This window comes from Anomaloglossus baeobatrachus, chromosome 5, assembly GCF_048569485.1.
Source record: "Anomaloglossus baeobatrachus isolate aAnoBae1 chromosome 5, aAnoBae1.hap1, whole genome shotgun sequence".
NCBI classification, from domain to species: Eukaryota; Metazoa; Chordata; class Amphibia; order Anura; family Aromobatidae; genus Anomaloglossus; species Anomaloglossus baeobatrachus.
Genome location: NC_134357.1, coordinates 268,763,144 through 268,777,789, shown reverse-complemented (window position 1 = coordinate 268,777,789; position 14,646 = coordinate 268,763,144). Strand labels below are relative to the sequence as shown.

At 48.0% G+C, this 14,646-nt stretch overlaps 1 protein-coding gene across 1 annotated transcript in view; it reads left to right on the top strand.

Moving 5' to 3' along the window:
* The window catches only part of LOC142311242 (uncharacterized), a 278,135-nt gene that overhangs the window by 63,939 nt on the left and 199,550 nt on the right, over positions 1-14,646 (top strand). Inside the window, exon 5 of the mRNA XM_075349463.1 lies at positions 185-306. Within this exon, the coding sequence (XP_075205578.1) occupies positions 185-306 (122 nt within the window). The remainder of the gene's footprint in view (positions 1-184; positions 307-14,646) is intronic.

Sequence of the window (14,646 nt, the reverse complement as noted above, 5' to 3'; positions counted from 1 at the left end):
ATGTATATAATGAGATTTATTAATGTGTCTCTTTATAAATAGGATTACACAATAGTGAAGAAGCCCTCTAGTGAGTGGTGTCAGACCTCTGTGCCTGAAGAATGGGTGAGAACCCTGAGCACAATGATAGGTCTTCCACCTCACCGCCCGATCCATGAGGACATCAATGAGCAGAAGATCCTAGAACTCGCCTACAAGATCATTGAGTTGCTGTCCAGTAAGAAGACAACACCAGAGAGATGTCCCCATCCTCTTCTTCCAGAGGACTGTTCAGAAGAATATCACGGTGTTCCTCAGGATGATCAGGTAGCTGGAGCGAAGGTTTCATGAAATCTTCCCCGAGATATGTAGAAGGCTGTGAAGATCTTGTCTAAAGTCTTGTTTTATCCACAATGAGTGCCCAATTTACTAGAGACACACCTGTCTCCTAATTGAGAATTTACTATATGGAAATAAGACCCGTAATCCTGCAGTGCAGCAGAAAATCTAATGATCAGTTTTTAGTGTGAATCCACGTTAGGATTTGAAAAACGAGTGACTATCAACAAGGCATAATCCTCAATATTAGGGTCAGGGCCAAGGTTTTAAAAATCTGCCCATCTTAGGAGTGGAGATGAGCAATCCTGGCAAGGGTTGAATCGATTCAGGATCGCTTAACCCACCTGAGATCGCCGATCGGACTGGGTAGGATTGCCAGTCCGATCGGCGATCTCAGGCAATCCTACCCGGTCCGATCGGCGATCCTAGCCTAAACCAATTCAATGGGAAGCAAAACCGATGTGTTTTAAAATGGTGTAGGGAGGGCTGAAACATCAATATAACATAACTGCCATTCTGTTCTTCCTTATGAACCGTGGCCCCTAAATGGTTCTCTTACTGTCCCCATTTTCGATGTCCCCAGACACCTTCACCTCTATGCTCCAAGCTTTCCTGACTGTCCCCACACATTCCCTTTTCCATACTGTCCCCCCTCACTGCCCGTGTCTATCTCTCCATTATGTCTCCCAAATTTGCACCTCTCGGTACTTTTGAATGTTGTCACCTTTTTATATTGGTACCCACCTCTATATACTGTCACCCAACATTCCTAATGCTCCATATTGTCCCCCCATGCTGCACCTTTCCATGCTGTGTACTCACACTGCCCAGAACAAGTTGTGTAATACACATAGTTCCATCTAATTGGCGGCAGCAGCAGAAGGTATCCGGTTCACATAGGGTTAATCTTGCAAAAATACAGCATTTATTTTCCTCAGTTAGGGGAATCTATGATGCAATGTATTGCTGAGGTAGGCTAAAGGAGATGCAACGTGCTACTAGATACCAAATAAGAAAAAGGAGGATACAGCTCTCCAGTCTAGCATCTTGTGTATTAGAGGATCTGGAGTAATCCCAGTGTCAGATACCCAGATGCTCCAGGGTCATGGAGTTGTAGTAATAAATCCAAAAAGTTAATAATCTTCCAGCATCTGGTATAAAAAAAATCCTTTATTGAAACCTTGTTAAATATACAGTGTGTCCACCGCCATTAACTTGAGAACGGTGGCAGCTATAGGCAATAGGAATTGATGATGCCCTACAATTTTTTTAATTCACTTTTTTTTCTCTCTCAATCCATTTTCGAGATAAAACTGCTAACTCCGTTTTCCACCAGGTGGCGCTATAGGTGGTTTCATTGCATAGTGCATGGCTACTTTACTATACCTAGACACCACTTCTATGCCTATAGCTGCCGCCGTTCTCAAGTTAATGGCAGTGGACAGGATATGGGTGGACACACTGTATGTAGCCTTGGCCCATGGTCATAAACCTATTCCATGTGTTTTGGGTGTGTCCACCCTTAACTGTTTCATATGCTTGAATAAAGAAACTAATAACTTTGGATTTACTGTGCTACTACATACAGGTAGGTGTCTCTAATAAGTCGGCCATGCAGTGTATGTTTTATCTTTGGTGGCGATGACATTAAGGCTATGTGCACACGCTGCGTTTTTTTGACGCTGCGTTTTTGTGCGTTTTTGGCCGCTAAAAACGCACAAAAACGCACCTGCGTCGAAAAAACGCGGCAAAAAACGCACGCGTTTTGCCGCGATTTGGTGCGTTTTTTGCTGCGTTTTGCTGCGTTTTTGCTCACTGCGTCCTTATGCGTTTTTTATCAGTGAACAAAAAAAAAAAAAGGTCTGATGTCATTTCCTTCTTCAATGTGTTCTTCATTCTCCACTAGTGTATGCAGAAGAGCAGACAGCTGCAGAACTACAAGGCTCAGCATCCTCGATCCAATAGTGTATGCAGGAGAGCAGACAGCAGCTGTCGAACTACAAGGCTCAGCATCCTCCATCCAATAGTGTATGCAGGAGAGCAGACAGCAGCTGTCGAACTACAAGGCTCAGCATCCTCCTTCCAGGACTGTATGCAGGATTTCTTTGCCCCCCCCCAAAAAAAAAAAATGACGTGGGCTTTGCCATATTTTTGTATGCTAGCCGGGTACAGCAGGCAGGTACGGGCTGCCCCCAACCCCCAGCTGCCTATTTGTACCCGGCTGGGAACCAAAAATATAGGGAAGCCCTTTTTTTTAAATTATTTCATGAATTTCATGAAATAATTTAAAAAAAAAAATGACGTGAGCTTCGCCCCATTTTTGAGTCCAGCCGGGTACAACTAGGCAGCTGGGGATTGGAATCCACAGTGCAGGGTGCCCATGCTTTCTGGGCACCCCCGCTGTGAATTGCAGTCCCGCAGCCACCCCAGAAAATGGCGCTTTCATAGAAGCGCCATCTTCTGGCGCTGTATCCAACTCTTCCGGCTGCCCTGATGCCGGGTGGCTAGCCAGGTAATAATGGAGTTAGGGCTAGCTGTATATTATCAGCTAGCCCTAAGCCCGAAATTCATGGTGTCACGCCAATATTAGACATGGCCACCATGAATTTCTAGTAAAGATAAAAAAAAAACACAACACAGAAAAATATTTTTATTAGAAATAAAACACAACACAATTAGTGACTCCATCTTTATTGAAATAAACCCCCCTCCGCAGTAATCCTGGGTCAGGGTCCCGCGCCGTCCAATCAGGATCCAATATCATCTGATCGGTTTGCTGGAAGGCAAAGCGATCAGATGATGTGTCAGGATCAAGTGCCTGAATCCCATCACACATCAGCTGATTGTATAAAAGCCGATTATACAATCAGCTGAAGCATCAGTAGAAAAAAAAAAAAAATAATACTCACTTATGTGCTGAATTACCGGCAGCTCCCGGAGCGATGGGGCGGGAGTCTGATCCTGTCCGATCGCTGCAGCAGCTGCCGGTAATCAGGGATGAAGTCTCCTGACGCATCCGCTGATACCGGCCGGGCGCCCGCGTCAGCCCGAGACTCGATCAGCTGATGCGTCAGGTGACTGCATCAGGTGATCCATCGCCAGGTCCTGCAAGCAAGGTCCTGCCCCGGGGAGACTGCACACAGCCGGAGCGGGAGCGGCGATACCGGGAGAGGAGATGGGAGCGGGCATGGCACCGCGAGGCTGCAGACAGGTGAGTATAACTTTTTTTTTTTTTATTCTACTGTTAACTTTTGTTTTCGCAGCCGCTTCCACCTCCTGCCTGCCTGTACACGGCAGCATACATGCACAGGACGGGAGATGGACGCGGCGGTGACGGTACCGGGAGGATTCATGCTTCTGTCTATACTGACAGAAGGAATCCTCTTCCTGTACACGTCACTTTACTACCCACCTCCTGCGCTTATAGCTGCGTTTTTGGTCTTAGAAACGCACCAAAACGCAGCTATTTGCGTTTCTCATTGCGTCTTTCAACATCCCATTGAACTCAATGGATGAAAAGCGCAGTGAAAAACGCGGGAATAATTGACATGCTGCGTTTTTGTGGTCACCACAAAAACGCAGCTGAAAAAAAACGCTGTGTGGGGACAGCAAAAATGAAAACTCATAGACTTTGCTGGGGAAGCAAAGTCATGCAGTTTTGAGGCCAAAAACGCACCCGAAAAACGCGCAAAAACGCCGAGAAAAACGCACCGTGTGCACATAGCCTAAAGCTGATCATAATATTGTCTGGCTCTTCTCACAATTTGCTGGATATGGAAACTCCTTGGTAGATCAGGAGCCAAAAGGTTTAATTTATATATGACCTATTGGTGTGTTGCACTGTCACTTTTACTAGTTGTTTATAAAATACCGATGTAATTCTATTTTTGGTCATCAATTTATGATCTTTTCTTATGTTTTTCAAAATAATTTTTAAAACTTCTCCATTTGTATGTGTCTTTTACATTCTTTGTTTCAGGGTAAAGATCTGAACTGTATCAATAATACAGAGACATATGCTGAGCGATGGAAAGTGGAACCTCCTACAGAACCTAATACAGATAACCCACCTGGTGAGTAGTCATCACTAAATACAGAATCACAGAGTCTACTCATTCATTGGCTCTACAATTACGTTTCGCTCACATGTGCGTATAAAAAAAAAAAACGTGTCCCATTTTCATCTACAAAAGTGATGAGTGAAATGCATTTGGTCTTCCGTAATTCATGCTTTTTTTTTTTTTTTTTTATTATATATATATATATATATATATATATATATATATATATATATATATATATATATATATATATAATATATTATCCGTACACAATGCGTTTTTCTCAGCAGCCATTAACCCCTTCAGCCCCCGGGCACTTTCCATTTTTGTTTTTTGCTCCCCTTCTTCCGAGAGCCATAACGTTTTTATTTTTCCGTCAATCTTGCCATGAGTTTTACCATAATGGTGTACTGGAAAACAGCAAAAAAATTCCAAGTGTGGAAAATCTGCAAAAAAAAAAGTGTGATGGCACAATAGTTTTTGGGATGTTTTATTCAGTGTTCACTATATGGTAAAACTGATGTCATATTGATGCCTGAGGTCGGTGCGAGTTTGTAGACACCAAACATGTATAGGTTTACTTGTATCTAAGGAGTTCAAAAAAATTCACAAGCTTGTCCAATAAAAGTGGCGCACGTTTTGCGCCATTTTCCGAAACCCGTAGCGTTCTCATTTTTTAGGATCTGGCTCAGTGATGGCTTATTTTTTGCGTCTCGAGCTGATGTTTTTAACCCCTTCACGACCATGGACGGATCTTTCCGTCATGGATCGTGTCCCGGTAATCCCCGCCCCCTGCCGCGGGCAGGCGGCGTGGATCGGCACACATATCAGCTGTTTTCAACAGCTGACATGTGTGCCTACATGTTCCGAGTGGAATCGCATTCCACCCGGAACATTAACCCCTTAGATCTCGCTGCCAAAGTCTGGCAGCGAGATCTATATGCGCGCGGCCATCTTTTTTTCTTACCGCCGCCCCCTCCGGACGTCACGTGAGTGATCACGTGACGTTCGGGGGTTGCCATCGTAGCACAGGGTCATGTGATGACGCCTGGTGCTAAGAAGTTTCACTTTCATTCTTCCTCGGCACGGAGCAGAGGAAGAAAGAAAGTGACTGAATCTGCTGATTACAGCGGTATAGCTGTGATCAGCAGATAGCGATCAGCAATCGGATTGCTGATCGCTATAGCCCCCTAGGGGGACTAGTAAAATAAAATAAAAAAAGTAAAAAAAAAGTTTTAAAAAATTAAAAAAAAAACAAAAAACCTAAAAGTTCAAATCACCCCCCTTTCCCCCCATTGAAAATTAAAGGGTTAAAAAATAAATAAATATACACATATTTGGTATCGCCGCGTTCAGAAATGCCCGATCTATCAAAATATAAAATCAATTAATCTGATTGGTAAACGGCGTAGTGGCAAAAAAATTCCAAACGCCAAAATTACGTTTTTTGGTCGCCGCAAGTTTTACGCAAAATGCAATAACAGGCGATCAAAACGTAGCATCTGCGCAAAAATGCTACCATTAGAAACATCAGCTCGAGACGCAAAAAATAAGCCGTCACTGAGCCATAGATCCCAAAAAATAAGAACGCTACGTGTTTTGGAAAATGGCGCAAAACGTGCGCCACTTTTATTGGACAAACTTGTGAATTTTTTTTAACCCCTTAGATACAAGTAAACCTATACATGTTTGGTGTCTACAAACTCGCACCGACCTCAGGTATCATACCCACACATCAGTTTTACCATATAGTGAACACCGTGAATAAAACATCCCAAAAACTATTGTGCCATCACACTTTTTTTGCAATTTTTCCACACTTGGAATTTTTTTGCTGCTTTCCAGTACACCATATGGTAAAACTTATGGTTTCATTTAAAAGTACAACTTGTCCCGCAAAAAACAAGCCCTCATATGGCAAGATTGACGGAAAAATAAAAAAGTTACGGCTCTCGGAAGAAGGGGAGCAAAAAACAAAAACGCAAAAACGGAAAGTGCCCCGGGGCTGAAGGGGTTAATGGTACCATTTTTTGCGCAGATGCTACGTTTTGATCGTCTGTTATTGCATTTTGCGTAAAACCTTCGGCAACCAAAAAAAGTAATTTTGGCGTTTGGAATTATTTTTTTGCCGCTACGCCGTTTACCAATCAGATTAATTGATTTTATATTTTGATAGATCGGGCATTTCTGAACTCGGCGATACCAAATGTGTATATTTAATTTTTTTTTAACCCTTTAATTTTCAATGGGGTGAAAGGGGGTCATTTGAACTTTTTGAGTTTTTGTTTATTTAAAAAAAAAAAAATTTAATTTTACTAGTCCCCCTAGGGGGCTATAGTGCAGAGCGATCGGATTGCTGATCGCTATCTGCTGATCACAGCTATACAGCTGTAAACAGCAGATATGGTCACTTCCTGCTTCACTGGCCTCTGGGCCGAGTGAAAACGGAAGTGACTCGTCATAGCTACAGGCGTCATCACATGACCCTGTGCTACCATGGCAACCACCGAAAGTCACGTAATCACTCACGTGACTTCCGGTGGGGGCGGCGGTAAGTGAAAATCATGACCGTGCATATGTACATCTCGCTGCCAGACTTTGGCAGCGAGATGTAAGGGGTTAATGTTACGGGTGGAATGCGATTCCACTCGTAACATGCAGGCACACGTCAGCTGTTGAAAACCGCTGATATGTGAGCGGATCGCCGCATCCTGCAGGGGGCAGGGCTTAACGTGACACGCTCCATGACTGATAGATCCGTCAAAGGTCGTGAAGGGGTTAATCAACATTTCTTTGTCGCTCCATTGGGAGACCCAGACAATTGGGTGTATAGCTTCTGCCTCCGGAGGCCACACAAAGTATTACACTTTAAAAAGTGTAACCCCTCCCCTCTGCCTATACACCCTCCCGTGCATCACGGGCCCATCAGTTTTATGCTTTGTGTTGAAGGAGGCACACATTCACGCAAGCTCCACATTTTAGTCAGCAGCAGCTGCTGCTGATTGTATCGGATGGAAGAAAAGAGGGCCCCCCACGGGACCCCCGGCATGCTCCCTTCTCACCCCACTAAGTCGGCGGTGCTGTCAAGGTTGAGGTACCCATTGCGGGTACAAAGGCTGGAGCCACATGCCGTTTTCCTTCCCCATCCCTTAGAGGCTCTGGGAGAAGTGGGATCCTAACCGGTCACCTTTCACTAGGACCGGGCTCCCTCCGCAGCCCCTGGGGGAATCTGACGGACAGGAGACTGGGTATCATCAGGGACAGGCCCTGCATCTAAAAGGTACTCTGTGTCCCCTTGGGGACGGCGCATGGAGCGCCTGTGTTACAGACGCTGCAGCGGCTGCTGTTTTTTCTGTGACGACCGGGACTACCGCGCCGACCGCGCCTGTTCGTCGGCCGCGTTATTAAATTTAGTCCCCGGCTTCTGCGGCCTGGTACCATAACTCCCGCCCCCGGGCCTGCCAGTCAGGGGTAAGGGCGGGACGCTCGACTGGACGTCGGCAGTGAGGGCTGGAGCATACTTAGGTGTTCTCCTCCCCCCTCACTGAGCACTGTGGGGCACCAGACTCCCGCACTTTATTAGTCACCGCCCACGGCTCCCTCCTCCCCTGAGAACTTTGGCAGCCATTGTTACAATCACTTCTGCCGGTGGAGGATTTCAGAACGAGCTCTGGGAGGCCCAGGCGGGGAATCTGGTGGACACACAACCGCTTTGGGCGGTCGGTAAGCCGCACCGGTTACCAGGTGCTGGCCCCCCTAGGGTGCCGAAGTGTGTGTATGTATGTATATATATATGTGTGTATGTATGTATGTATGTATATATGTATGTATGTATGTATGTATGTATGTATGTATGTATGTATATATATATATATATAAATATTGTATACATTTTCTCTGTTCGGCCGCACTATTTTGCTTTTGGCTATATACCCTCACTGATCACTCTCAGAGGAGACAACAGCATGTCGTCCGCAAAGAGCAAGGGTGCCAAGGCACAGGCTTATTTTGCAACCTGTACCTCTTGTGCGGCTATGTTACCTGCAGGTTCCACCTACCCTCACTGTGTGCAATGCTCGGCCCCTGTGGCACTCACTCAGCCGGAGCCTCGGGCACTGGTGGGACCCTCGGCTCAGGTAGAACCGCCGGCTTCCACTGTCCAGGTGGCAGGGACAGAGTTTGCAGTTTTGGCTGAGAAACTCTCTGAGTCGCTTTCACAGTCCATGGCTCAGTCTATGGACAAATGGTCTGCTAAGATACTAGAAGCCTTGCAGTCCAGATCGGTAACACAGGCCCAGGGCACTGTGAGTTCATCGCCCCCAGGCCCCTCTCGGTCGGCGCAGCAAAGTGCTCCTGGGGTGACACCTAGGTCCCACGGTGAGGACTCCGACACGGACCGCTGTCCCAGACTGGCTAAGCGGGCTCGCTGGGAACCTTCCCCGACTTCATCACGCTGTTCGGGGTCTCAGCATGAGGACTCTCTGGATGATGAAGCGGAGGTCGCAGCTCAGGGCTCTGATCCTGACGTTGCTCTCAATCTAGATACACCTGAAGGGGACGCCATAGTAAATGACCTTATAGCGTCCATCAACCAGGTGCTAGATCTTTCTCCCCCAACTCCACCTATAGAGGAGTCGGCCTCTCAGCAGGAGAAACACCAGTTTAGGTTTCCCAAACGTACACGGAGTGCGTTTTTCGATCACTCTAACTTCAGAAATGCTGTCCAGAAGCACAGAGCATTTCCGGACAAGCGCTTTACTAAGCGCCTTAATGACACACGTTACCCCTTCCCCCCTGACGTAGTTAAGGGTTGGGCTCAGTGTCCCAAGGTGGATCCTCCAGTCTCTAGACTGGCGGCTAGATCCGTAGTATCAGTGGCAGATGGTTCATCGCTCAAGGATGCCACTGACAGGCAAATAGAGCTCCTGATGAAATCCATCTATGAAGCCATAGGCGCGTCTTTTGCTCCGGCCTTTGCAGCCGTGTGGGCACTCCAAGCTATCTCAGCTTGTCTGTCTGAGATTAATGCGGTCACACGTATCTCTGCTCCGCAAGTTGTGTCTTTGACTTCTCAGGCGTCGGCCTTTTCGTCCTACGCCATAAACGCCGTCCTGGACTCTGCGAGCCGTACAGCGGTAGCATCCGCCAATTCGGTGGCAGTCCGCAGGGCCATGTGGCTACGAGAATGGAAGGCAGACTCTGCTTCCAAGAAGTTCTTAACCGGTTTGCCATTTTCTGGCGACCGTTTGTTTGGCGAGCAATTGGACGAAATTATTAAACAATCCAAGGGAAAGGACTCGTCCTTACCCCAGTCCAAACCAAACAGACCTCAGCAACGAAAAATACAACCGAGGTTTCGGTCCTTTCGGCCCTCAGCCAGGTCCCATTCCTCCACGTCCAACAGGTCAGAGAAGGGCCAGAGGAACTCTTCTGCATGGCGGTCTAAGTCACGTCCTACAAAGACCGCCGGAGGAACCGCCTCCAAGGCGGCCTCCTCATGACTTTCGGCCTCCCCAAACCGCATCCTCGGTCGGTGGCAGGCTCTCCCGCTTTTGCGACGCCTGGTGGCCACATGTCCAAGACCGATGGGTGAGAGACATTCTGTCTCACGGTTACAGGATAGAGCTCAGTTCTCGTCCTCCGACTCGTTTCTTCAGAACATCTCCGCCCCCCGAGCGAGCCGATGCACTTTTTCAAGCGGTGAACACTCTGAAGGCAGAAGGAGTTGTGATCCCCGTTCCCCTTCAAGAATGTGGTCGCGGTTTTTACTCCAACTTGTTCGTGGTGCCAAAAAAGGACGGATCATTCCGTCCCGTTCTGGACCTCAAACTGCTCAACAGACACGTGAGAACCAGACGGTTCCGGATGGAATCTCTCCGCTCTGTCATCGCCTCGATGTCCCAAGGAGACTTCCTAGCATCAATTGACATCAGGGATGCTTATCTCCATGTGCCGATTTGCACCAGAGCATCAACGCTTCCTGCGTTTCGCCATCGGGGAGGAACACCTTCAGTTCGTGGCACTGCCTTTCGGCCTGGCGACAGCCCCACGGGTCTGCACCAAGGTCATGGCAGCAGTGGTGGCGGTCCTACACTCTCAGGGCCACTCGGTGATCCCTTACTTAGACGATCTTCTAGTCAAGGCACCCTCCCGGGTGGCATGTCAACACAGCCTGACCATTGCTCTGGAGACTCTCCAGAGGTTCGGGTGGATCATCAATTTCCCAAAGTCAAAATTGACACCGACCCAATCACTGACTTACCTCGGGATGGAGTTTCATACTCTCTCAGCGATAGTGAAGCTTCCGCTGGACAAACAGCGTTCACTGCAGACAGGGGTGCAATCTCTCCTTCGGGCCCAGTCACACCCCTTGAGGCGCCTCATGCACTTCCTAGGGAAGATGGTGGCAGCAATGGAGGCAGTTCCCTTTGCGCAGTTTCATCTGCGTCCACTTCAATGGGACATTCTCCGCAAATGGGACAGGAGGTCGACGTCCCTAGACAGGAACGTCTCTCTTTCACTGGCAGCCAAAACCTCTCTTCAGTGGTGGCTTCTTCCCACTTCTTTGTCGAAGGGAAAATCCTTCCTGCCCCCATCCTGGGCTGTGGTCACGACGGACGCGAGTCTGTCAGTGTGGGGAGCGGTCTTCCTCCACCACAGGGCTCAGGGAACCTGGACTCCGACAGAGTCCTCCCTTCAGATCAATGTTCTGGAGATAAGGGCAGTGTATCTAGCCCTAAAGGCGTTCCAGCGGTGGCTGGAGGGCAGGCAGATCCGAATACAGTCGGACAACGCCACGGCGGTCGCGTACATCAACCACCAGGGCGGCACACGCAGTCGTCAAGCCTTCCAAGAAGTTCGGCGGATTCTGCTGTGGGCGGAAGCCACAGCCTCCACCATCTCCGCAGTTCACATCCCGGGCGTAGAAAACTGGGAAGCAGACTTTCTCAGTCGCCAGGGCATGGACGCAGGGGAATGGTCTCTTCACCCGGACGTGTTTCAAGAGATCTGTTGCCGCTGGGGAACGCCGGACGTCGACCTCATGGCGTCTCGGCACAACAACAAAGTCCCGGCATTCATGGCACGGTCTCAAGATCACAGAGCTCTGGCGGCGGACGCATTAGTTCAGGATTGGTCGCAGTTTCGACTGCCTTATGTATTTCCTCCTCTGGCACTGCTGCCCAGAGTGTTACGCAAGATCAGGTCCGACTGCCGTCGCGCCATCCTCGTCGCTCCAGACTGGCCGAGGAGGTCGTGGTACCCGGATCTGTGGCACCTCACGGTGGGTCAACCGTGGGCACTCCCAGACCGTCCAGACTTGCTGTCTCAAGGGCCATTTTTCCATCTGAATTCTGCGGCCCTCAACCTGACTGTGTGGCCATTGAGTCCTGGCTCCTTGCGTCCTCAGGGTTATCTCAAGATGTCATTGCCACCATGAGACAGGCCAGGAAACCAACGTCCGCCAAGATCTATCACAGGGCTTGGAGGATCTTCTTATCCTGGTGCGCTGATCAGGGTTTTACCCCCTGGCCATTTGCCTTACCCACTTTTCTTTCTTTCCTTCAATCCGGAATGGACAAGGGTTTGTCTCTCGGCTCTCTCAAGGGACAAGTATCTGCGCTTTCCGTGTTTTTTCAAAAGCGTCTAGCCAGGCTCCGCAGGTCCGCACGTTCCTGCAGGGAGTTTGCCACATAGTCCCACCTTACAAGCGTCCGCTGGAACCCTGGGACCTTAACAGGGTGCTAACGGCTCTTCAGAAACCACCTTTCGAGCCGATGCGAGATGTCTCTCTATCACGCCTTTCGCAGAAGGTGGCCTTCCTAGTGGCAGTCACATCACTTCGGAGAGTGTCTGAGCTAGCAGCGCTGTCATGCAAAGCCCCCTTCCTGGTGTTTCACCAGGATAAGGTGGTTCTGCGTCCGGTCCCGGAATTTCTCCCTAAGGTGGTATCCCCTTTTCATCTCAATCAGGATATCTCCTTACCTTCTTTTTGCCCTCATCCAGTTCACCAATGTGAAAAGGATTTGCACTTGTTAGATCTGGTGAGAGCACTCCGGCTCTACATTTCTCGCACGGCGCCCCTGCGCCGTTCTGATGCGCTCTTTGTCCTTGTCGCTGGCCAGCGTAAGGGGTCGCAGGCTTCCAAGTCAACCTTGGCTCGGTGGATCAAGGAACCGATTCTTGAAGCCTACCGTTCTTCTGGGCTTCCGATTCCTTCAGGGCTGAAAGCCCATTCTACCAGAGCCGTAGGTGCATCCTGGGCATTGCGGCACCGGGCTACGGCTCAGCAGGTGTGTCAGGCGGCTACCTGGTCGAGTCTGCACACTTTCACAAAACACTATCAGGTGCATGCCTATGCTTCGGCAGATGCCAGCCTAGTTAGGCGAGTCCTTCAGGCGGCGGTAGCCCACCTGTAGGAAGGGGCCGTTTTACGGCTCTATTACCGAGGTATTCTTTTACCCACCCAGGGACTGCTTTTGGACGTCCCAATTGTCTGGGTCTCCCAATGGAGCGACAAAGAAGGGAATTTTGTTTACTTACCGTAAATTCCTTTTCTTCTAGCTCCTATTGGGAGACCCAGCACCTGCCCCTGTTCCCTTCGGGCTGTTGTTCTTTTGTGTACACATGTTGTTCATGTTGAATTGTTCTTTTGGTTCATGGTTTCAGTTCTCCGAACATCCTTCGGATTGAATTTACCTTAGACCAATTTATAAGTTTCCTCCTTCCTGCTTTGGCACCAAAACTGATGGGCCCGTGATGCACGGGAGGGTGTATAGGCAGAGGGGAGGGGTTACACTTTTTAAAGTGTAATACTTTGTGTGGCCTCCGGAGGCAGAAGCTATACACCCAATTGTCTGGGTCTCCCAATAGGAGCTACAAGAAAAGGAATTTACGGTAAGTAAACAAAATTCCCTTCTTTTTACAGCGTTCTATTGTACAGAATAGTAATATATCCGAAAAACATGGAAGACATATGATGGTTTGTGTGCCGCCCACTTTTTTTTTCTCGCAGTCATAGACTTGCATTGGCGAGTCTCTGCCCACAAGTGTGTGTGCTGTTATTTTCCTCAGGCCGAAAACAGCTGAGGAAAAACAAATCACAGATCAGCTTTGCCTTATGTTTTAACATTGGTGCGAGGGCAATCCAATTTTTTTATAGTACTGCGCTTGGCGTATTTATACGCAGATGTGAGCGAACCCTTATGTGTTGAATTTTTTAGGGTTTGTTTCCACACAGTTTTTAATGAGGATTTTTACACTTTAACAACTTTTTTTTTTTTTTCTTTTTTTACACTATATTTTTATGGTGTACTCTGCTTCAGAAGATTTTTGTGTTTTCACTGTCCTGTCGTCAATGGATCTATAATTAAAATCTAAGACCTTTTGAAGCTTGTCAGGGATTCAAACTCGGGACTAGAAAAGTGTGAACCCATAGATGTTTGGGTTGGGGCGGTTCTGGCCAGACTAAAAAAAAAAAAACTGGTTTGGGACCGGACTTGACCCCGAACGCCGAACCCCAGAAGTCTAAGGGACTCGAACTGAAGAAAGAAAAATAAATATTAGTTGGAAAACTCTTGTTCACCAATTTATTAGAAATTTTTAAATTGCCAACGTAATCCATAGTGAGGTCCCACAACGTTCCCCAAAATCAAACCTGAAAGACAATAAAAGAGAAAATTATTAAATAAAGACAAGAGACACCCCTTTCACCAATTTATTTCCAAGGCAAATCCCTAATACGGGTCCAGGGTAATCCAATAAGGGGGTCCCATGACTGTCCATACTCACTGTCCCAGTCAATGAATAACAGAATGTTCCCAATTGTCTGCGAGAGCAGTGCCTGCAGCATCACATACTGCTTTTAGAAGCAGTCCAGTGACTTGAGATAACCATATGAGGTCAGCCCAGGTCATCGCAGTGTGTGAGCAGCCACGGGTGTGACTAGTGCAGCTATCTATCTTTAAAACCTCATGTTAAAAACGTATGTCCGTGTGCAGTCCCCATGTTCACGTTTTTCTCGCACCCATTGACTCGTATAGCCAAGGTACGGAGCCTCTCACAGCATGCTGCTATTTGCCCTGCACGCAGGAGGTTTTAAGAGATAAAAATAGCAGATGTGCTCTGCTCTATTGGTTAACATTGGTGCGAGTGCAATGTGATGTTTTTCTCGCATTGCACTTGCAGATTTTATACGCAGATGTAACTGCACCCTTATTCAATAAGTGGTCAGCATACCACTTCTGAGCTCCCTCCCAGTGCCGTCTTG